The sequence below is a fragment of the Colias croceus genome, chromosome 18 (genome assembly GCF_905220415.1).
Source record: "Colias croceus chromosome 18, ilColCroc2.1".
In the NCBI taxonomy this organism is placed as follows: Eukaryota; Metazoa; Arthropoda; class Insecta; order Lepidoptera; family Pieridae; genus Colias; species Colias croceus.
In genome coordinates this window covers 9,849,243-9,872,306 of record NC_059554.1, presented here as the reverse complement: position 1 = coordinate 9,872,306, position 23,064 = coordinate 9,849,243, and the positions used below count along the sequence as shown (strand labels likewise).

Here is a 23,064-nt window from a genome sequence, read left to right as displayed (position 1 = left end):
TTACAATCATTTACTATAGGCATCAAATAGGCATACGAGAAGTACCTTTTTTTTTACAAATATTTTCTAATGTTTAATATCACTGACTACGGCCGCGGCGCACTGTGTTTCATTACATCAAAAAAATTTCCCTGTGCTGTTTATTGTATTTATCGATCAAGGGATGTATTTAAAATGTAAGAGTAGAACATCCACGTGTTAATTTCTTAAACTTTTTTTTTGAAAAAATGGCAAACTTTAGGTGAATTTTTCATGAAAAATATTGAAATGTATTCTGAAATCGTAACGGTCTTAGATATTTATTTTAAATAAATATAGACTTATAAAGCATCTTTGGGCGCATATAATCCAGTTTTTATTTTTGGAAAACTACTTCCGAATACCGAGAAATATATTTTTTTCAGATTTTCGTTTTTATTTTTTTTCTCCCTAAAAACGCAAAAGTGCGGCTTGTCACTAGCATAGAATTATTGCTCGTAATAAGGCCTATCACTCATAAAAAAACCACGCCGCACTATTGCGGTTTTTAGAAGGAATCCAATTTCTAAACATAGTATAAGGGTTGTCAATAAATTTGACCATCATTCTTTTTATTTTGTTTTATACTATATTTTTTACCATATTACAATAAATGATATATTTAGGCATGAAATCTAATGACCTGCTTGGGAACCCTTTTTTTAATTTTTTAAAAAAATTTTAAATTTAAATAAATAAATAAGTAATATAATATTATATTTATAATTAATATATAAATTCGGGCTTGCGATGTGATAAGTATGTAAGTTATATCTCTTTTTATTCCTTATATATCCACACTTAGAAAAAAAAACTTGTTTGACCTTTTTGCGACAACCCTATGTTGTGTTTTTTGACCTTTTTGAAAATTGCGTATTATTCCCAAAAACCGCAATAGTGTGGCGTAGTTTTTTTATGAGTGATAGGCCTTATTACGAGCAATAATTCTATGCTAGTGACAAGCCGCACTTTTGCGTTTTTAGGGAGAAAAAAAATAAAAACGAAAATCTGAAAAAAATATATTTCTCGGTATTCGGAGGTAGTTTTCCAAAAATAAAAACTGGATAATATGCGCCCAAAGATGCTTTATAAGTCTATATTTATTTAAAATAAATATCTAAGACCGTTACGATTTCAGAATACATTTCAATATTTTTCATGAAAAATTCACCTAAAGTTTGCCATTTTTAAAAAAAAAAAAGTTTAAGAAATTGACACGTGGGTGTTCTACTCTTACATTTTAAATACATCCCTTGATCGATAAATACAATAAACAGCACAGGGAAATTTTTTTGATCTAATGAAACACAGTGCGGCGGTACTTTTTAGGGTTGGGAAAATCTGAAATAAAAAAAATTCAGTACCTATTGTTAGCTAAATCTGTGAACGTAAATGGGCTATCTAACACCGAAATAATTTTTCAAATCGGACCAGTAGTTCCCGAGATTAGCGAGTTCAAACAAACAAACAAACAATCAAACAAACAAACAAACTCTTCAGCTTTATAATATTAGTATAGATTTATCTACATAAAAAAGAAGAGAAGAAAGTTTTATAAGAAAGTTTTATAATAAAGCCCATATTCTTATTATTTATAAACTTTACGTACCCTCTCCAGAAGCTTTTGCCTTGCTTTTGCTAACTTGTGGCTTTTTATTAATAAACTAGCGGTCCGCCCCGGCTTCGCCCGTGGTACATATTAACGTTTTCTCTACTTATGAACCATCCTCGTACTTCAAGGAATATAATAAAAAAAGAATTATCGAAATCGGTTCAGCCGTTCTCGAGTTATGGAATTACAACGAAAAGTGGCATTGATTTTTATATATTACTAGCGGTCCGCCCCGGCTTCGCCCGTGGTACATATTAACGTTTTCTCTACATAAGAACCATCCTCGTACTTCAAGGAATATAATAAAAAAAGAATTATCGAAATCGGTTCAGCCGTTCTCGAGTTATGGAATTACAACGAAAAGTGGCATTGATTTTTATATATTAGACTAGCGGTCCGCCCCGGCTTCGCCCGTGGTACATGTTTACGTTTTCTCTACATAAGAACCATCCTCGTACTTCAAGGAATATAATAAAAAAAGAATTATCGAAATCGGTTCAGCCGTTCTCGAGTTATGGAATTACAACGAAAAGTGGCATTGATTTTTATATATTAGAAGACTAGCGGTCCGCCCCGGCTTCGCCCGTGGTACATATTAACGTTTTCTCTACATAAGAACCATCCTCGTACTTCAAGGAATATAATAAAAAAAGAATTATCGAAATCGGTTCAGCCGTTCTCGAGTTATGGAATTACAACGAAAAGTGGCATTGATTTTTATATATTAGAGAAGATTAATTACTTTTGTTTTAAAATAATGTGCATGTTACTTTTAGAATTTTTATCTGTATTCATAAGTAGCAAAAAATGTAATAAGTTGTCTGTACAATTTGTCAATGTCAAAACTCTGACAAACGCCAAACTTTGAAAACTAACGGATACAAATAAATAATAGTGGGAAATTATTCGGATAAAGTAGTATTCCTATATTACTTGCTCTGTGGTAGTATTATATTTACAAATTTTACACTTTGCATTTTGCGGAATTCAATGTTTTACTGTTATTACATTTGAGTTAAAGGAAAACAACAAAATGCACATCAAAACTATAGTTTTAGATGGTTTTAAGTCCTATGGAAATCGTGTGGAAGTTACCGGCTTTGATCCAGAATTTAATGCTATTACTGGATTAAATGGGACAGGAAAATCAAATATTCTAGATTCTATATGTTTCGTATTGGGTATTACAAATCTATCCAATGTAAGTTAGTCCAAACATTTGAATTTGATTTCCATGTTTAGTATCTTATTCAAAGTTTGCTAAGTTGATTACATGTTTTTTACTTTTCTTACTGCATTCCGAATAGTTTTTGGTTTATTGAGTTATCAAATTGTGTTGATTCCTTTGTAGGTGCGTGCAGGAAGCCTTCAAGAGCTGATTTATAAACATGGGCAAGCCGGTATTACAAAAGCCACTGTGAGCATCACATTTGACAACAGGAATAAGAGGCAAAGTCCTATTGGGTATGAGAACCATGATGAGATCACTGTTACCAGACAGGTAAATGATATTATAGTTTTTAAGACTATTACTCTACCATTACTCTACCATGTTAAAAGCTTAGAAAGGTCTCTTTTTTATGGATAAGTGATGAAAAAATATACTTTTAAGAAATACAATTAGCACTTCTCTGATATAATTTTAGTGTATCAAAATAATAGTAATAAGTTAATTTAAATGCTTTCTTATTTTAGGTTGTAATGGGTGGTAAGAACAAATACTTGATAAATGGCATCAATGTCCAAAACAAGCGAGTGACGGACTTGTTCTGTTCTGTTCAGCTGAATGTGAACAATCCCCATTTCCTCATCATGCAGGGCAGGATCACTAAAGTGCTGAATATGAAACCACCTGAGGTATACTTTATTATTATATCAAAAATTTAAAAGCAGATGTTTATTTAAATCAAAAATAATTCCTGTGTGCTTTTATGTACAAAATTGTAATGGGAATTCCTACTAATGAAAGAAACAAGTAATGTAGTATAATTTAATTTTTTTATTGTTGATTCATTCCAAAGCAAGGTGTCATGTTTCTATTGAGAAGTAGATGCATTGCACTTGTCAATCAATTTTCTATTCTTTTTTTGCCTATTTGCAAAATGTAATGATATTTCAAGGTCCTGCTCAATATTAACTGTTTTATTTGTATTGATTATTTTTAAAACTAAGATATCTTTGTAGTCATTCTCATGTGCCATACTATCCTAAGGTCATGATCACATTAATATAAATTTCTAGCCAAAAATGTTGTTTCCTTTTTAGATATTGTCAATGGTGGAAGAAGCGGCAGGCACGAGGATGTACGAAGCTAAGAAGCAAGCTGCTCAGAAAACTATTGAGAAGAAAGATGCCAAGCTGAGGGAGCTCAATGATGTTTGTATTTTTTATTTTATTTAAGCAAAAGCTTGAGTTATATTTATTCGCGCGGGTACACCCCGGGGCTCCACTCCTGTTGGTTGTAGCGTGATAAAATATAGCCTATAACCTTCCTCACTAAATGGGCCATCTAACACAGAAAGAATTTTTAGAATCGGTCCAATAGTTCCCGAGATTAGCACGTTCAAACAACAACTCTTCAGCTTTATAATATAAGTATAGATAGATGATGGCTATTAATTCTAAATCTCGTTCTTGTGTTTTATTTAGTTTGTAGTTGTGTATGAGTTGTCTTATATTTTTAATTTTTTTTCTTAGCAACTAAACAAACATATATACAAATTGAATTTGAAAGAATTACAATAAAACAAACAATTTTTAATGTTTCAGATAATAAGGGAGGACATAGCTCCAAAACTGCAGAAGCTACAGGATGAGCGAGCCCAGTTCCAAGAGTATCAGAAGGTGGTTAGGGAGTTAGAAAATCTTACAAGACTGCATGTGGCTTGGAAGTAAGAAGACCTATTTTTTTTATCTAAGATACCTCTCTAGATCTTAAATTCTATATGAAACAAGGATTACTTTATATACATTGTTTGTAGTTGAAGTATAGCAATACAAATTCTTTTAAATTTGATTTCAAATAAACAAAATAATAAAATATACCTACCTAAATTACGTAATAATATGAAATAAACTCATGAAGGTGTCATTCCTGACTGATAAATTTGCCTTATTATTTTTGTTGTGATTTTGTCATAAAGGTAGAAAAAAACTGAATATCTTATACTGGAACAAAGTGTAACCCACCATCAATAATACATTAATGTTACAGATATGTAACAGCAGAAAAGAGCGTCGGTGAAGCGAACAGCAAAGTGACGGAAGTGACAAATGAAATCCAAGAGAAGAAAGACAAGATTCAGAGCAACATTCAGGAAGCGCAGGAGCTTGATACACAGGCCACTGACTTGAATAGACGACTGGATGAGGTGTGTGCTGATAGATTTTATTAAGAATAGTGATTTGAATATTAGTATATTTTTTTGAAGATTTGTCATCTACACTAATATTAAACTTGGCTTGGTAGATAAAGCTGAAAAGTTTGTTTTATTTGTTGGAATGCGCTAATCTCAGGAACTACAGGTCCGATTTGAAAAATTCTTTCGGTTTTATATAGAAGGCTAGGTTATATTATATCATCACGCTAAGACCAAGAGGAGCTTGTAGGGTCAATCTTTTCATTGTCTTTCAAGAGGTTTTTGTAAAGGAGTGCGCTTTGTATAAATAAAAGCATTAAAAATATTGTAAAATATGTCTTTATTGCTATTTAATGTGCAAATTAAATGAATAAATAAACATTTCAGAACAATTTTCAGACACGGCACAATTATACTAAGCTTTCGCTTGTGTTGTGGAAACCAGATGGCTGATAAACATACATATACAATTTTAAATAAATACTTGTATAGATAATTAACAATATTATCTTATAAAATGCACAGGAGAGCGGCAGCGTGCTAGCGACACTAGAAAGCGAAGCGGCGAACGCGGAGCGGCGCGAAGCGAGCGCGGGCGCGGCGCAGCGGGCGGCGAAGGACGCGTTAACTGCGCACGAGGCAAAGGCGAGGCTACTGCAGCGGGCGCTCAATGATGATAGAACTGCCTTGGCTGATAAGCAGGCTGTGCTGCAGCAGGTGGGTGATATTTCATAAGAATAACTGATATATTTGCAGGATGTAAATCGGTAAAAACTTGAAATTTTGCAATTTATTTCTTTCGATACAATTCAATTTAGAGTTCCATTTCTTTAAATAAGTAAATGAGAACTAAAAAGCGAATATTAATTCAATTTTTTGTTAAAATTTTATTAAAGTTGAAAAAAAAACCATTAAGGCTTTCACATGTTTTAGTCTCATAATACAGTTAAAACCCTCCAGGCGTCATCAACATTCGATACCCTCCGTACAGCAAGCGCAGACAGCGAACAGCAGCTGGCGGCAGCGCAAGCCAAGTTCCTCGCAGTTAGCTCCGGCAGGGAAGACGCTGCTTCCTCGTTGCAGGATCAGCTTATGGGTAAACCATTCACTCTGTTTAAATCTTTAATTTTTTCTCGTCTTTAAAATCAGTACTGTACATTGGGTACCATGACAGATATAAAATTGGTCTATAATTTTAATAATAATATATTTAATATTATGTTGGTTGAAGAAATATACATTCAGTGTCATCGTACAATATAATACTAATTCAAAATGCAAAAATTAGTATATTCAATTAGTCAGGTGGTAAGAAAGTGATGTAGTCTACTTTTTACTGGGATTTGAGAATTTCCTGTGAAAAACCATTGCTTTCTAAATAATTTTAAAATTTAATGTGATAAAAACTTCCAGAGGCGAAACAGCAAGCTTCCGAAGCTTCCACACGGATATCACAAAGCATGATGGAGAAGCGTCATGCAGAGGAACGGCTCAAGGGCCTGGAACGGGAGTTTAACTCCAGCAGTGCGCAGTACCAACAAGACTTGAATGTTATACAGAAGAACGAGGCGGAGGTGGAGAGGCTACAGGTTTGTATTAGTGAATATTAGTGATAAAAATGGATTTATGTTGCTTGTTTCTCAACATTGAACCGCAAAAAACAGTATCAGGAATAATACACATTAATGAAATCAGAAGATCAAATTTGTGGAATTTATTACTTGTGTTGTGTCAGTAACATGTGCATTAAGAAGAAAGAAAGAAAGAAAGAAAATACGTTTAATTAGTGTCCGGCGGGTCTTATTTTATTTTTTATTTTTCTTTATTGGAAAACATACAGAGACATACATATATATAAAACAAAACAGATCTTATTAACTATACAGATACATGAAGATGTCTCCTTGTGGTGTTTCCACTGTGAACATATATTATTTTTGCCAACACCTAGCAATAAGAGAGACAAGGAAAACATACCTAGTTGATAATAATTAATATTTAACGTGAGTAGTTACATAAAGACGGAGGTAGGTATCATTAACATTCTTATGTGTTCAATAGCAGTTTTTTCACATTTGCTTTGTAAGACGAAGAGGAACAAGAAAACATATCAAGATCATTCATATAAGTATTATAAAAACTAGACATTCTGTGAAGAGGCACACGAAGACCCATATTGGTTCTGGCGGTCGGTATATGAAATAAATCTTTTGAGCGCGTTGATCTGGATGGGATGCGATAATTTATTAAACTAAGAAGTTCTGAGCAGGCTATTTCTCCTACGCATATTTTTCTTAACGTGAGAGAATCGATTAAATTTCGGCGCCGACTTAACGAAAGAAGATTGTAACGACGCAAAAGATCCTCGTAATGTTGCCGACCGCCACTTAGGCGGAAATTTAAAATGCGTAGAAATTTCTTTTGAACCATCTCCAATTTATTTATATAAATATTGTAAAACGGATTCCAGATGGGACAGGCATACTCTAATAGAGATTGCACTAGAGTTTTGTAGAGACATATAAAGGCGTCTCCGTCCTTGAAATCCTTAGTAACGCGTGTAATAAAGCCCAACATGCGGTAAGACTTACTGAGTATGTGGTCTATATGTTGATCAAGTATTAAACATTCGTCAAAGTATACACCGAGATCACGGATGTAGGAAACCGAATCCAGTTGGTGACCTCCCAGATTAAATACTGCTGGAATTTTGTTGTTCTTTTTAGAGAAAGTAATATGTTTACATTTATTATAAGCCAGAAATAATTTATTGCGTTTACAATAATCATCCAATCTATTTAGGTCATCCTGAATATGAAGTATATCCTTAGTATCAACAACATCAGAGTACAACTTTAGGTCGTCTGCATACAGCAAAAATTTACATTTTTCAAAACACTGTGAAATATCATTAATAAATAAGTCAAAAAGCAGGGGTCCGAGGACCGAGCCCTGCGGGACGCCCGAGGAAACAGTAACTTGAGTAGAAGTGTAACCATTAATAACAACTGATTGTACTCGATTGCTTAAATAAGCAGCAAACCAGCGTAGCAGATTTCCCTTGATTCCGTTAAATGATAATTTTTGTAGTAAGAGTAAGTGATCTACCTTGTCGAATGCCTTTTTAAAGTCCGTGTATATCGTTTCTATTTGTTGTTTATGATCCAGTGCATTAAATAAGTAATTGGAAAAGACAAGAAGATTCGATACGGTTGACCTACCAGCGACAAATCCATGCTGTTGGTCTAAGATGAGATGTTTTAAGCTCGAGTAGATGTGTCGGTGTATTAAAGTTTCAAATACTTTAGGAATGGCCGAAAGTATCGAAATGGGGCGGTAATTCTCAACGTCATTTCTCTCACCAGATTTGAAGATAGGTGTTATGTATGCTTGTTTCCATATATTTGGGAAGGAACCAGAACTCAAGCATTTATTAAAGATAATCTCCAAAGGGGTACAGAGTGTTTTACTGGTTTGTTTAAGAAAAACTGGGTTTATTTTATCCGGTCCAGGACCCTTGTTATGATCGATGTTTTGCAAGGCAGTGCGTATATCGGATTTAGTAAAACGAAAGCAATTTATATTTATGTGCGTGTTATCATAATGATCGTCTGTGAGAATATTATCCACATTGTATGCCGCAGTAGATGTTGGCTCGAAAACTGACTTTAAATATTTTGAAAACATCTCAACTATAACATTAGGATCGTCAGATTTAGAATTCACCAGCTTCATGACACGTGGGTACCCCGAGTTAGAATTTTTTTGAGAAGACGTGTATTTCCAGAAGTACTTAATATTTTCTTTAAGAGACTTTTCAATGTTAGCCGTGTAATTATTGTAGCATGTTGTAAGAAGCTGTTTCACTCGCGTTCGTAACAGGGAAAACTCTTGATAATCTCTTAGAGAACCGTAAGTCTTCCATCGCGTCCATACTTTATGCTTACGCCTTAAGGCTTGAATTAGATATTTAGAAAACCAGACTGGGTATTTTGTGGACTTTACTTTAACCAGAGGAATGTGTGAGTTAATAATGTTATAAATATTTGCGTAGAAAATATCAATTGCTTTGTCCGATGGAAGAGGTGTCAGTAGAGAGAACCAGTCTATATTATTTATTTCATAGTTAATTTGGTCATAATTACCTTTAAAAAAGTTCCTTTTAGCTAATGAATTCACAGGCATCACGTTAGAAATAGATATCGAGCATACTATGTCTAAGGCCGGGTGATGAGGGACAATATTCAATAAGGGATCAGCAGAAGATTGAACACAATTGGGTATATTAGATAGTACTAAATCAAGCAGTTTCGCATTTTCGTTATAAATACTATTTGTTTGCTTTAGGTTCATAAATGACATGGTATACATCAGAGATTTTGATGTTTCAGTGTGTACGGTTCCAAGAAAGGCGTCTGAGTTATCAAAAGACCATTTTATATATGGCAGGTTGAAATCACCGATGATTAGAAAATTACTAAAACGTGAACTAGAATATACGTCACAGAGTTTTCGAAAATATGCATCATATGAGATGTTACTTGAAGCCGGTGGAATATAACATACGTTTAATAACAGCCCCGAATTAGACGGAAAGTGTAAAAATACTTCTTCTATTTCAAGTGTTTCGAGTTCAGAAGTTCTCACAGCCTTTAATTCTTTTTTGACAAATACTAAGACTCCCCCTCCCCCTTTCTTACCTGAAATTGTGAGATTTCTATCGCGGCGAAAAATAACATACCCATCTGTTAGAAGCTCCGCGTCCAGAATAGATGATGTCAACCAGGTTTCTACCAATATTATTAAATCGTAATTACTTGAAAGAATATTTAATTTTAGTTCAGTTAGTTTAGTTTTTATGCCTCCACAGTTCTGATAAAATATATTAAAAGTTTTAGAATTCATTGTAAATAAGTATAGGTAAGATAGAAATAAAATATAATTATTATTTTAAAAAATATAACTACTGTAGAGTAAATAGTGTTCGTGTTCCTCTCCGCATCAAATACAAAATTAAAATAAGACAATGAATAGTTAATAATATAATGAAATAAGGAATAAACGTGTTTAAACGACGACAATTTTACATGCTTTATAAAAAAGTTTTTTATAAGTGTAAAGTTAAGAGCTAGTCATATGATTTTATTCAAATCATCAGCACATCGCACATGAATGACCTTGGAATCATCTGTTTTACGCCACAAAATACAGCTATTTTTCACCCAAGTGTATTTATAATTTTTTTCTTTGGCTAGAATACGAGATTTACTAAAAAGAATTTTATTTTTAAGTGTAAGGTGTTCGTTTATAAAGAAGCGCGTGTTTTTTGCTGCATCCGCGGCGTTTGTAGGCGCACCAAAAAGTTGAGCAGTGGTTAGGGAGCGCCGCGCGCGTGCGCCGGCGATCAGGTCGTCGCGTTGCCGCCGAGTTGTGAGTTGCAATATAATATTTTTTGGGCGGTCTGAGGGGATGCCTGGTGCAACACGGTGTACATTCCTGATATCGCTGTCTTTCAAATTGACGCCCACCAGTTTGCAAATCTCCAAGCTAAGATGTATTAAATTTTCCCCCTTGCGTTCGGGTATATTTTGTATTTCGACGTTGCAACTTCGGGAAGCTTGTTCGAGGTCTTCAAACTTAGAGCTTAGCGTTTGCAAGTCCGCGCGGAGTGCATTATTTTCGTGTAACAACGTATTGTCTGACACAGATTGCAAATGATTCCCGTAGCCCTTCTCTAATTGCGTTAACCGCTCCTCCCAACAGTTCATACGTTTCACTAGGTTATTAATATCGTTTTCAAATTTTTTGGAGACTTCTAAGATGGCAGAGTTTAAATCTTCGCGCCATTGCTGCCGTAAACTATCGAGTTTTGTGTCCATATAGCGAGTTAGCGCATCGGTGTCTACATTCAATATCGATGCTGGCGCCAAAGTCGCTTTAGGTGAAGACGAAACTGGAGCAGCTGTATGCTTCTTAGCTTTGCACGTAGGACACTTCCATTTCAATTTATTCATAGGCAAAATTTTTTTAAAGTCTGATTCGGTCATGTCCACGCAATAGAAATGCAAAACCAAATTGCATGACGTACATTTAATGCCTTCCTTATCAGAAACAATCTTCGAGCATAATTTGCAGCAATCCATGTCCATTAATAAAGTTGACTATTATGAATAAAAACTATGTAGTAACACGCCAGCTGATTCCTTAGTTAGTTTGTTTGATTATAGTTGGGTGCATAGAAAAATACACAAGCGGGTAATATTATTTTATTATTGTTCACGATGTATCGCAGTGTAAAAGTGTCCGAGAAGAATGTCGTAAGCGCCGTGCAACGTAAACTGCACTGTTTGTAGATAGTTTTGAAAGAATTAATGTTTTTTAATGTTTATAAAGACTTACGGTGAATGTTTATACACTGAATTTATTCACTGATGTGCCAGTAACGAGAACACACAGATTTTAAGCACTTATATAGACTGTATACCACTCAAACTAATTTAAATTGTCGGATACTAATTCTTGCACTACTACGTGAAGGCGAGTTCGATTACGAATCCGGGTACGAAATACGGGTCATTGATATTATGTGTGTCAGCGTCACTTGTGTTAGTATTCGGCGTGTCGGTGTCATCTGTGTCAGCGTACCTGTCCGTTTCCGGCTCGAGTGTCACATGTGTGACACGTGTGTAAGTGACACGTCGTGTGTAAGTGACACGCGTGCTAGTTACACGTTTGTTAGTGACACGTGTTTAAGTGACACGTGTAAGTGACACGTCTCAGTGACACATGTGTAAGTGACACGTGTTATTTACATATGTTTAAGTGACAGGTCGAAGTGACACGTCTCAGTGATACGTGTGTAATTGACACGTCATGTTTAAGTGACACGTCCAAGTTACACGTCCAACTAACACATGTGTAAATGACACGTCCAAGTTACACGTCCAAGTGACACGTCCAAGCGACACATCAAAGTGACACGTCAAAGTTTCACGTCCAAGTGACACGTGTGTAAACGACACGTCCAATTGAAGTGACACGTCCAATTGACACGTGTAAATGACACGTCCAAATTACACGTGAAAGTGACACGTTCAAGCGACACGTCAAAGTGACACGTCAAAGTGACACGTCAAAGTTACACGTCCAAGTGACACGTGTGTAAACGACACGTCCAATTGATACGTCTAAGTGACACGTCCAATTGACACGTCAATGACACGTCTAAATTACACGTGAAACTGCAGGGTTGCAAAAAAACAGTAAATTATGAGAAAAAACATGTTTTTTTTGTTTTTTTGGTTTTGTTCAATGTTTTATGTTTAATTCAATGTTTTTTTCTTTGTACTTTTACTGTGTTTTATTCATGTTTAAAACATTGATTAATATGTTTTAATCACCCATAGGCTTTATGTTTTCTGGACGCGATTACAGTCAGCGATGACCGCGATTGCAATCACTCATGTCCGTAGGAACGCGCCCAATATTATCGCGCGTGCGATATTATCAAATACAGAGCATATTCTTTCTCGTTTAATGAGTATCTTTTTACGAAGTATGCATTGGAAGTGCACCCACTAACATGGTGGCAATGCTCGGACATGAATTATCTTGCATGCCAACTGCATGCTGCAGTTGCTTCTTCTGCAAGAGTACCTAGAAAGACTTTTTTCTACATTTGGGTTGTTACAGCCCAGATTAAGAAATCGTTTACAAAATGAAAAAACCGCGAAACTTCTTTCAGTTTTTAAAAATATGAATTAAAAAAATACAATCTCCCAGAGTGGCCAAAATTTAGAGCATTTGGAGGAATCCTTATTAGTTGACTAAGTATTAAGTTAAATAATTATAATAATGTTAAAATTAAAGTTTCTTTATTTGAAATGTTTTATTTATCTTATTAGCTGACTGACTAGTTTTATATAATTTATTTAAGTTAATTAAATTAACATTTCGCAATAATAAAATATCGCAATAATAATATAATTTCCCATTTGAAATTGTTTTATTTATCGATCCCACTTGTAAGTTTAAAACCTGTTTAAAACAATGTATAAAACATTGATTTAAAACAGGTGGAAAAAAACATGTTTTTTTTACAATTTGTTTTAAACTTGTTTTAAACATGATGTTTTAAACAACGATGTTTTTTTGTAACAACCCTGCGTGAAAGTGACACGTCTAAGTGACACGTCCAAGTTACACGTCAACTGAAACGTTAAAATAACACGTCCAAGTGACACGTGTGTAAATGACACGTCTAAATGTGTAAATGACACGTCTAAATGACACGTGCAAGTTACAGTCCAACTGACACGTCCAAGTTACGCGTCCTATTGACACGTCTTAGTGACACGTCCAACTGGCACGTGTAAATGACACGTCATAGTTACACGTGAAAGTGACACGTCCAAGTTACACGTCCTATTGACACGTGGAAATGACATGTCCAAGTTACACGTCTAAGTGACACGTCCAAGCGATACGTTTAAGTGACACGTCCAAGTTACACGTCCTATTGAGTATTGACACGTCTAAATGACACGCACAAGTGACACGTCTTAGTTACACGTCCAACTGACACGTGTACATGACACGTCAAAGTGACATGTGTGTAAACGACTCGTCCAATTGACACATGTTTAAGTGACACGTCCAAGTGACTCGTGTGTAAACAACACGTCCAAGTTACACGTGAAAGTGACACGTCCAAGCAACACGTCTCAGTGACACGTCCAAGTGACACGTGTTATTTACACATTTCTAAGGTCTAAGTGACACGTCCAAGTTACACGTCCTAGTGACGATGTGTAAACGACACGTCCAAGTTTCACGTCCAATTGACACGTGTAAATGACACGTCCAAGTTAAACGTCCTAGTGACACGTCTTAGTGATACGTGTGTAATTGACACATGTTTAAGTGACACGTCCACGTGACACGTCCTAGTGACACGTTTAAGTGACACGTCCAAGTTACACGTCAAATGGACACGTCCAAGTGACACGTTCAAGTTACACGTCCAATTGACACGTCCAAGTTACACGTCCAAGTTACACGTCCAATTGACACGTCCAAGTTACTCGTCTTAGTGATACTTGTGTAATTGACACGTCTCAGTGACACATGTGTATGTGACACGTGAGTTATTGACACATGTTTAAGTGACAGGTCCAAGCAACACGTCTAAGTGACACCTCCATGTTACACGTCCAAGTGACACATCTCAGTGACACGTGTGTAAGTGACACGTCTCAGTGACACATGTGTTAGTTACACGTCTGTAAGTGACACGTGTGTAATTGACATGTTTAAGTGACACGTCCAAGTGACACGTCCAAGTGACACGTCCAAGTGACACGTCCAACTGACGTGTAAATGATACGTCCAAGTTAGTCTTAGTGATACGTGTGTAATTGACACATGTTTTAGTGACACGTCCAAGTTAAACGTCAAAGTGACACGTGTGTAAATGACACGTCTAAGTGACACGTCCAAGTGACACATGCGTAAGTGGCACGTGCAATTAACACTTCTAAGTGACACGTGAGTTAGTTACACGTCTTATTGACACGTGTCCACCACCCTTTGATTAATTAGTAAATAATCAAAACCACCACCATTGTCAATACACCAATACACAGACGGCTAAGCTACAGGCCCGCCTCGACCGATCCGCTGACTTCCAAACTCCGCTGTGAGAAATTCACGAACCGCAGCATTATTCGCAGTTTCGCACTACGTCGAGGATCCTCTTCAAAATACGCTAGTATATCGTCGTAAACATTTTGTGACAACGCTGGTCTTTCTCGTCCTGTACTGTGGGACGGTGCGTGAAATGAATCGTAAATCAAGTAAAGGTAAAGCTGGTGAGCATTTACCACGGTTCGTACATTTGGCGAACGAGCGTTCGTGTACTCATATCTGAACATACGTCCTGCTGCACTCGCATTTTCCCCACTTAAAAAGTACGCACGAAGCATATTATATAGGTACACATAATCCTCCATGATGTAAATTGATATGACATCGTACCGGGAAAAATGTAAACAAACGGGACAAAAAAGGAAAGTTTTCACTCCCGCTAATAATTTTGCACGGTTTGTCGCGTTGGTTGGTGTGTGGCGCGGGCGCAGAGGGAAAGGGGCGGGGTGAAGAATAGCGAGCTTCGACGCGAGTTTGCCGGAATTTATCAATGGATCTGTGCCGCGTAGAGTGTAGACCTACCTTCTCGAAATCGTACGCTAGAAAATTACAACACAGTACCTAGTGTGGGTGTGGGTCATTGATTGAATTATACGGTTAACATTTTTTACATATTTATGTGGACAATTTTGGGACATTTCTGTTTGTTAGTGTATTTCATTATTACTTACACAAATATGATTGGTTGAAGATACTTAACGCCCTGTAATTTTTTTTATACTAATTAAAAAATCGTGGTGTATATTGTATGCTCATGTGGCTGCGACCCGCAGGCTCAACTGTCGAGCATGTCGTTCAGCCCGGCGCGCAGCACGCAGCTGCAGCAGCAGCAGCGCACTGCAGCAGCAGAAGTGCGGCGCGCTAGGGACCGCGCCGAGCAGCTCGCGGCGCGGCTGCAGCGCTGCGAGTTCCGCTACGAGCCGCCGGAGCCGCACTTTGATGCGAGGCGCGTTGCGGGTGAGTGTCGTGTGTCAAGTGGTGTGCGGTGGTAAACACTAAACATATCGTGGAAATAATAGTAAAGCAAATATAAACTAAGAACAAAAATAGACCTACAATAGATCCTTGGGGAACACCAATGTTAATACAAGTGCTGCAAGAAATTATTTCCATTGACAACTACGTATTGTATCTTATTTTGAAGGTATGGAGGTAAGGATTTCGTAGCCAAACCTTAAATTCCAGAATAATTGCGTTTCGGCAGTAGAGTGTGAGTTCTACAAAGTCAAATGCTTTGGTGAAGTTGCAAAATATCGCTTAGTCTTTCTAGGGGTGGGATTTCCCTCTTATTTTTATTGTATGTATGTATGTCCAAAGTGTTAACCTCCGCATTCGTGTTCGAGGGCCCTTTTCTGAAATATTTTTTTCAATTTCAGGTACCGTATGCAGGCTGATAGATGTTGTCGATCCTAAATATTGTACGGCGCTAGAGACGGCAGCTGGAGGAAGAGTTAGTTATTTTTATTTTCTAGTTTAAGAGTAGTAGTGGTTTATTGAATAATTTTGTCTTTTCTGTAAATTTTTAACTCGAAGGACTAAAAATGAAAAAATATTTTTATCACATTTAATTTTATTTATTATAGCTGTACAACGTGGTGGTGGACACGGACGTGACGAGCAAGCTGCTGCTGCAGCGCGGGCGGCTGCAGACGCGCACGACCATCATCCCGCTCAACAGGATCGCGCCGCACGCGCTCGACCCGCGCACCGTGCGCACCGCGCAGGACATCGTGAGTGTGCACTGTGTGTGCAGCGTGCTGGCCGCTGGGGGACAGCGAGCTGCTGCTGCAGCGCGGGCGGCTGCAGACGCGCACGACCATCATCCCGCTCAACAGGATCAGTTTCACTTTAAGCGCATTTACTTCGGATCAGTTTCACTTTAAGCAACTTTACTTTAGGTCTTCTCCGTGGTTTATTTTTATTTCGGTCTCCAAAACGTCAATAAATCATCTATTGTGAATAATTTACATCGATACCTAAAATGTTTGCAACATAATATGTCGACAGGGAGGTGGTCCGGACAAAGTGCAGTTAGCACTGGACCTCATTACCTTTGAGCCGCGTGTCCGGGCAGCCATGAGCTGGGTGTTCGGCAACACGCTGGTGTGCTCGGACCTGGACACGGCCAAGCGCGTGACGTTCGACCCGCGCGTGCGGACTCGCTGCGTCACGCTCGACGGGGACGTGTTCGACCCGTCCGGGACACTGTCTGGTGGGGCGCGGGCTAAGGTACGTGCAATTGTCGGCGATGATTAAGTGAAATAAACTGTTTGGCAATAAAAATCTCCTTCTTTCTTTCAAATGGTACTCGAAGGACCGAATTACTATTATTGCTTAAATAAATACGGCTCCCGTATCATTATATTTTTATTTATTTAAGTAGTATTATTTCCAGTGTGTAAAAATAATAGCGTTATATAAGTGGTCTAGCGCCATCATTTTATAATAACCCCCTAGTTCTTTAGTTCTTCACGAATATAGATTTCCAAAAGTTAACCTGTGAGCAAAGAATGTAAAAATTATTCATGTTGCTTTTTTTTGTGTTAAATATATTTTTACTATATTTATACAGGGTGGGTCACTATTGGTGCAACTTGCGGAGTTGAAAGAACTTGAGAAGCAACTAGAGCAGTTGGAGGCCCAATACGCGCAGTGCACGGCTGAGCTCAACTCGATGCAGAGCGCTGGCGAGAAATACGCGGCTATGAAACAGAAGTGAGTTATTAGTTGTAGGTAGAAAAATAATTCAATATATTTCAGAGACCTTAGATCCTGCTTTAGTTTGCCAAGAAATTAAAAAATATGACACAATCTGACAAAAAAACGCTATCTACGCCTACCACCAGGTGTGGTCGCGGTCAAATGCCTGCTCTGTTTAAAAAAAAAACTGTTGTTGACTATAAAATTTTCTGTTCATTGTCTACCATTATTTTCCAGAAATGATTTTCAATATTTTTATAAGCCCAAAAGAGACTAGATCAGTAATTAATCTTTCCTGCCCATACGTTGTGAAAAAATTGAATAGTCATACCATATCTGGTAATCTAGTCCGGAATTAACTTGATGCATTATTTATCTGGTACCATGTTCGAAAATGTGGAATAAATACATCCATGGTTATGTAGGCTGGAGATGTCCGAGCACGCGCTGGGCGTGTCCCGCGCCCGCGTGGCGGCCACCGCGCACGCGCAGCTGCACCAAGAGATACAGACGCTTAGGGAACAGGTGCGTAAATGACTGACTCCTATCTTGTCTTCTGTTCTCTTACCTACTTACTCAAATTTACATTTTATTTCTTCTTATTTCTTTCTTTCTACTTAAAGTTTACTAATGATAAAAAGTTGCTTAAGTAGAAAAAATTGGAAAGTTTAGAAAGGGCATTGAAACTTTCTGGCATATCAAACCCGCCGCCATTTTGATTTTTTTTCAAAATCGCGGCGCACTATTAAAGTGGTATGTATGGATAGAGGATACATAGACAAACAAAAAATGTCTAATAACATAGTACCCTAAAGCGTCACATTACCGAGATATTTGGAGGTAAATAACAGTTTATTGGAAGAAAGTAGGTAGATTCATTACATAAAAACATACATACATTACATAAAAATGTAAGTAATGTAATGAATACCTACTTTCTTCCTGTAATAATAATAATCTACCTGGGAGTGATTAGTTGGAGATAATATTATGCATATAGACACGTAATAAGTCTATTTTTAGTGTTTGTCGTACTCATAAGTGAATATTTACCTCCAAATATCTCGGTAATGTGGCGCTTTAGGGTACTATGTTATTAGACATTTTTTGTTCGTCTATGTGTCCTCTATCCATACATACCACTTTAATCGTGCGCCGCGATTTTGAAAAAAAATCAAAATGGCGGCGGGTCGATATGCCAGCGTCCATACAAAAAGTTTCAAACCCCTTTTTTTGATAAATGAAAATTTTATTAAGTAATAAATCATCACCATTACATGATGGATTATTTAATTTTATAATTACGTTAATACAGGTAACACAGCTAAGTAGTGCGTTGGAAGAAGACAAGAAAACGCAAACTGAAGCCGCGGCACGCGCTAAGGAATTAGAGGCTAAAGTGAAAGATATTAAGGGACATAGAGAGAGGTAAGCTATATTATAAGACCATTTTAAACTTCGTGCTAAATTTTAAACTGCCCTACAGTTAAGAACCATTTTTAGGTAATTTATTACTGGTTAAATTCATAAATGTGTAATAATTTTTGTTTATTTGTATTTTTTTATCTCATTCATTTTGCAATTTGTACTTTATTGCCCTATATTTCAAGTGCCATATCAGTTTTATGTTTTCAAATCTCCAGAGAGTTTAAAAAAGCGGAACTAGCGCTAAAGAAAGCGAAAGAAGAAGCAGAACATCACAGCAGCACCTGGAAGCAGCGGGAGCAGGAGTTCGAGACGCTCCGCCTGGAGGTGCAGGAGCTGGAGGCGGCTGTGACCGGCTCGGAGAGACAGCTGCAGGACACTGAGGAGGCGGCTGGTGGACTGGCTGCTGCTTTGGAGACGGCGCAGATGGAGCACAAGGAAGCTCTCGTGAGTTCAGGGGGAATTTATAGGGGGAAACTATTTTATATTGTGTCATTGGAGTTGCAGAAGTTAGCACTTGATGAGATGAAGTACATATATTATGTGAAAGTAAGGCCCATATCCAAAATTTTTATTTTATTCTTCCCCATTCTTAATTCTTATAAACCTAGCATTTCTCACTTTCATTGTTAAGAAGTGTTCAATAAATTATTGTCTTTAGATTTAACAACTATTCAAAAAACCATTTAATTTCAAAACCCAGCATCACACAATTTTATATAAACACTATTTAATTTTGGTAAAATGTCATTTTTCGGACAACAATTCACTTTGTTCCCCTCCCAGGATGCAGTCAAAGAACTGCAAAGCCGCATAAAGAAGCAGAAAGCAGCAATCGCCAGCCGAAACACGGAGGTGGCTAAGCTGCTGCAGAAGAAGGACAAGCTGCTGAAGAGCAATAACGAGCTGGAGCTGAAGATAAAGGAACTGGAGTATAAGATAAAGGAACTGCAGACGGAGGCTACGGACTGCGAGAAACGGGTAAGATAACTAGAACAATAATGATTGTATTTAAAGATATTATGTCAATGAAAAGTTTGTGGCCATTAAAATTGTTTGCCATTAAATCTCAAAAAAAAAAAAAAAAAAAATAATAATTATAAAGTTAAAAGTTAATACAGTTGTTTAAGGCATGTTCACGTATTAAAACTATAAACATCAGCATAAATATCACCATTAATCGTCAACAAATAAAATTATTTTATCAACTAAACCATTAATGGTCAAATCAACTAAATCATTAATATACATTTTAAACAATAGTGGCTCCAGTACACTGCCTTGAGGTACACTGAATATGTTAACTATAATAATATTGTTAGACTGCTGCGATTGGTTTTCATGAAATCTGTTTTTTGTGATAGTGTTTTGAAGATACGTACGAAACCAATGTAATAGAATGGCACCTACGCCAATATTTTCTAATTTATATGCAAGAGATTCGTGAGTAACATAGTCAAATGCTTTAGATAAGGCAAAAAAATTTTTTTGGGTTTTATTGTTTGTTTTCTATTCTGTGTTTTTGTATTGTGTGTTTTCGATGTTTTTAAATTATTTTAACTTAATTTTCAATTTGGCCAGTTGATTTTAAGGCAGTTAATTTTTTTCTGGCACTAGATTAAAGCGTTAGAGAACGAGCACCCGTGGATAGCGTCGGAGCGGCAGTACTTCGGAGCAGCGGGCGGGCTGTACGACTGGGGCGCGCGGCCGCATGACGTCACCGCGCAGCGCGTGGCGCAGCTGCGCGAGCGCCGCGACCGCCTCGCGCGCGGCCTCAACGCGCGCGCGCACACGCTGCTCGGCAGCGAGGAGCAGCAGGTACTGTTCGACTGTACGACTGAGTGGAACCAGAAAACTGCAAAAATAGGGATTTAATAAGGAAAGCGTGAATATTTAAATTTGCGTGGATTGCTTGCATTAAGTTTTCAGTTCATCCGTTTCCATCTGCGCAGCACCTCAACACTGTTTTCCACTATCACCACTAAAATAAATAAATAATAAAATCGTTTTTATTTGGTTCTCACAACAAAGGTTACAAAAACTTAGTGATACTACACAATCAGTATTCTGCTAGTGACTTTACAAATAGTAAAAACTAGTTTTGTTGTCGTGTGCGCAGTACCAGGACGTGCTGCGCAAGAAGCAGATCGTGGAGGCGGACCGCGCCAAGCTGGTGGAGGTGATGGGCGAGCTGGACGAGAAGAAGCGGCGCACGCTGGTGGCGGCGTGCGCGCAGGTCAACCGCGACTTCGCCTCCATCTTCAGCACGCTGCTGCCCGGCGCGCAGGCGCAGCTGCGGCCCCCGCCCGGCCTCTCCGTGCTCGACGGGCTTGAGGTGATGCGGTGGTCCTTCGAGCCGGATCTTTTCAGTCGATATTATTTTTAACGTTTTTCACGAACGTACGAAGCTTTAATTCATTTGTTTAACTCAATATGTGTGTATGTAGGTACGCGTGGGGTTCAACGGCACGTGGAAGGAGTCGCTGAGCGAGCTGAGCGGCGGGCAGCGCTCGCTGGTGGCGCTGTCGCTGGTGCTGGCCATGCTGCTGTTCCACCCGGCGCCGCTCTACATCCTGGACGAGGTGGACGCGGCGCTGGACCTGTCGCACACGCAGAACATCGGCGCCATGCTCAAGGACCACTTCCGACACTCGCAGGTGCTGTGAACACCACTGTTTACGACCTACCGCCATTTTATGTTATTTTTTTGTTCACCCGAATTGTAGTATGCTTTGTGATTGTGTCATCTTAGCGTTTGAGTATTGGACACATCTAATACGATCTAAATTTTAAGTTGTAATTATTACAAACCTGTGTTATTGCTGCTGCATGCTGATATTCTGCTGTAACAGTGTAACAGTGCCCACTGTACTGCGTCCAATTTTTACTGAATTATAGCACGGAGAAAACGGATAAACAACAATGTTTCATCCAATTATTACCCAGCATCTTTAAACGTTAAAAGATTATTCAGTAATCTTCAACGTATTCCCAAAAAACCATTAACATCCGACTCGAAGGACCATTTCATACAACTATTCTACACTTACGTACACTTTTTATACTCCTTCCTAGGAAATACGTATACGAAAATCTCCTACAAATTGTATTTATAACAACAATCACATAATTTATTTCCTAGAATTCACATAATTCCCCAAAATTAAACGTGTCCTTCGAGCCGGATTCTCAAACTACCCGCACTTATTTTACATTTTCTTTTCAGTTCATCATAGTATCACTAAAGGACGGCATGTTCAACAACGCCAACGTGCTGTTCCGCACGCGCTTCGTGGACGGCATGTCGGCTGTACAACGTACTGTTAATACCAGAAGATAAATAATTACAAATTTGAATTAACTTACAAAATATATAAAATGTTTTGAAGTGTTAATGAACTTAAATGAGAAAATGTGCTTAAATTAAGGTTACAAACGTGTAAATATAGTTGTTATGTTAAGGTATTATATAAGTCTCGTTTTAAAGCTTACGTAAAGCTTATGGAAACTTTTTGCCTAAAAAAATTATTCTTTCAAACTGTAATAGATATTGTATTGTTATGTTAATTTCTAACTCTAATTGGAGCTATGTTTAGAATTATGAATTTAAGTTTTTGTCATAAAAGTGATGTGATTTGTGTTGAATAAAAGGTTATTAAATTATGTTTTTGGTTTTATTTCTCTTTTGACTCCTGCTTTAAGAACTCCTGGGTTATGATTTACTTGATCTATAACTTAAATATGAAATCATCTAAGTTTTAACGTAATCAATTTTCCTTATAAAGAAAAGAGCTATATTTCTTCCCTACCAGTTTTTTTAACAAATCTGAAAGTTAAATATAATATATAGATAAGATTTCTGAATTGACTGAACAAGATGGAGTTTTCCAAGAAGTGAAATTTGCAATTCAATTTTTTATTCAATTTAAAGCAATATCATATGCATTGCATTTATAAATCTCATGCATTCAATAAACTCGCGACATGAAAAGCGCATATTATATCGGTTGGCTCGTAGCATTCATCGCCGTTAAAAATTCTATTACGCCCGCAGTAAACAGGGCTGTAAGTCGCTCACCTTGCCTTGGGAAATAAAACTTTTATTGGAAACTTTAATATCTAGCTATGTTTTATTGGCACTAGTAAAACGGGGTTTCATAATCGTGCTTTTAAGTTCTATGCGAATGGCTGCCAATCTAGAACTTCATAGTCGCTTCGAGTTATTGTTACGAATTACGAGATATT

At 37.3% G+C, this 23,064-nt stretch overlaps 1 protein-coding gene across 1 annotated transcript; it reads left to right on the top strand.

Annotated features, from left to right (window-relative positions):
- Window positions 1-2,571: 2,571 nt before the first annotated feature.
- LOC123699451 (structural maintenance of chromosomes protein 2) lies at window positions 2,572-22,482 on the top strand. The gene is made up of 22 exons (XM_045646382.1): window positions 2,572-2,831; window positions 2,982-3,131; window positions 3,326-3,487; window positions 3,896-4,006; window positions 4,400-4,521; window positions 4,845-5,001; window positions 5,515-5,706; window positions 5,950-6,085; window positions 6,403-6,578; window positions 15,468-15,651; window positions 16,071-16,144; window positions 16,278-16,424; window positions 16,702-16,923; window positions 17,267-17,409; window positions 17,820-17,919; window positions 18,710-18,822; window positions 19,038-19,266; window positions 19,606-19,800; window positions 20,437-20,637; window positions 20,939-21,154; window positions 21,267-21,476; window positions 22,046-22,482. Exons 1-22 carry the CDS (start codon window positions 2,664-2,666, stop codon window positions 22,157-22,159), a joined length of 3,522 nt encoding a protein of 1,173 aa, XP_045502338.1. The 5' UTR covers window positions 2,572-2,663; the 3' UTR covers window positions 22,160-22,482.
- The last annotated feature ends 582 nt before the right edge of the window (window positions 22,483-23,064 follow it).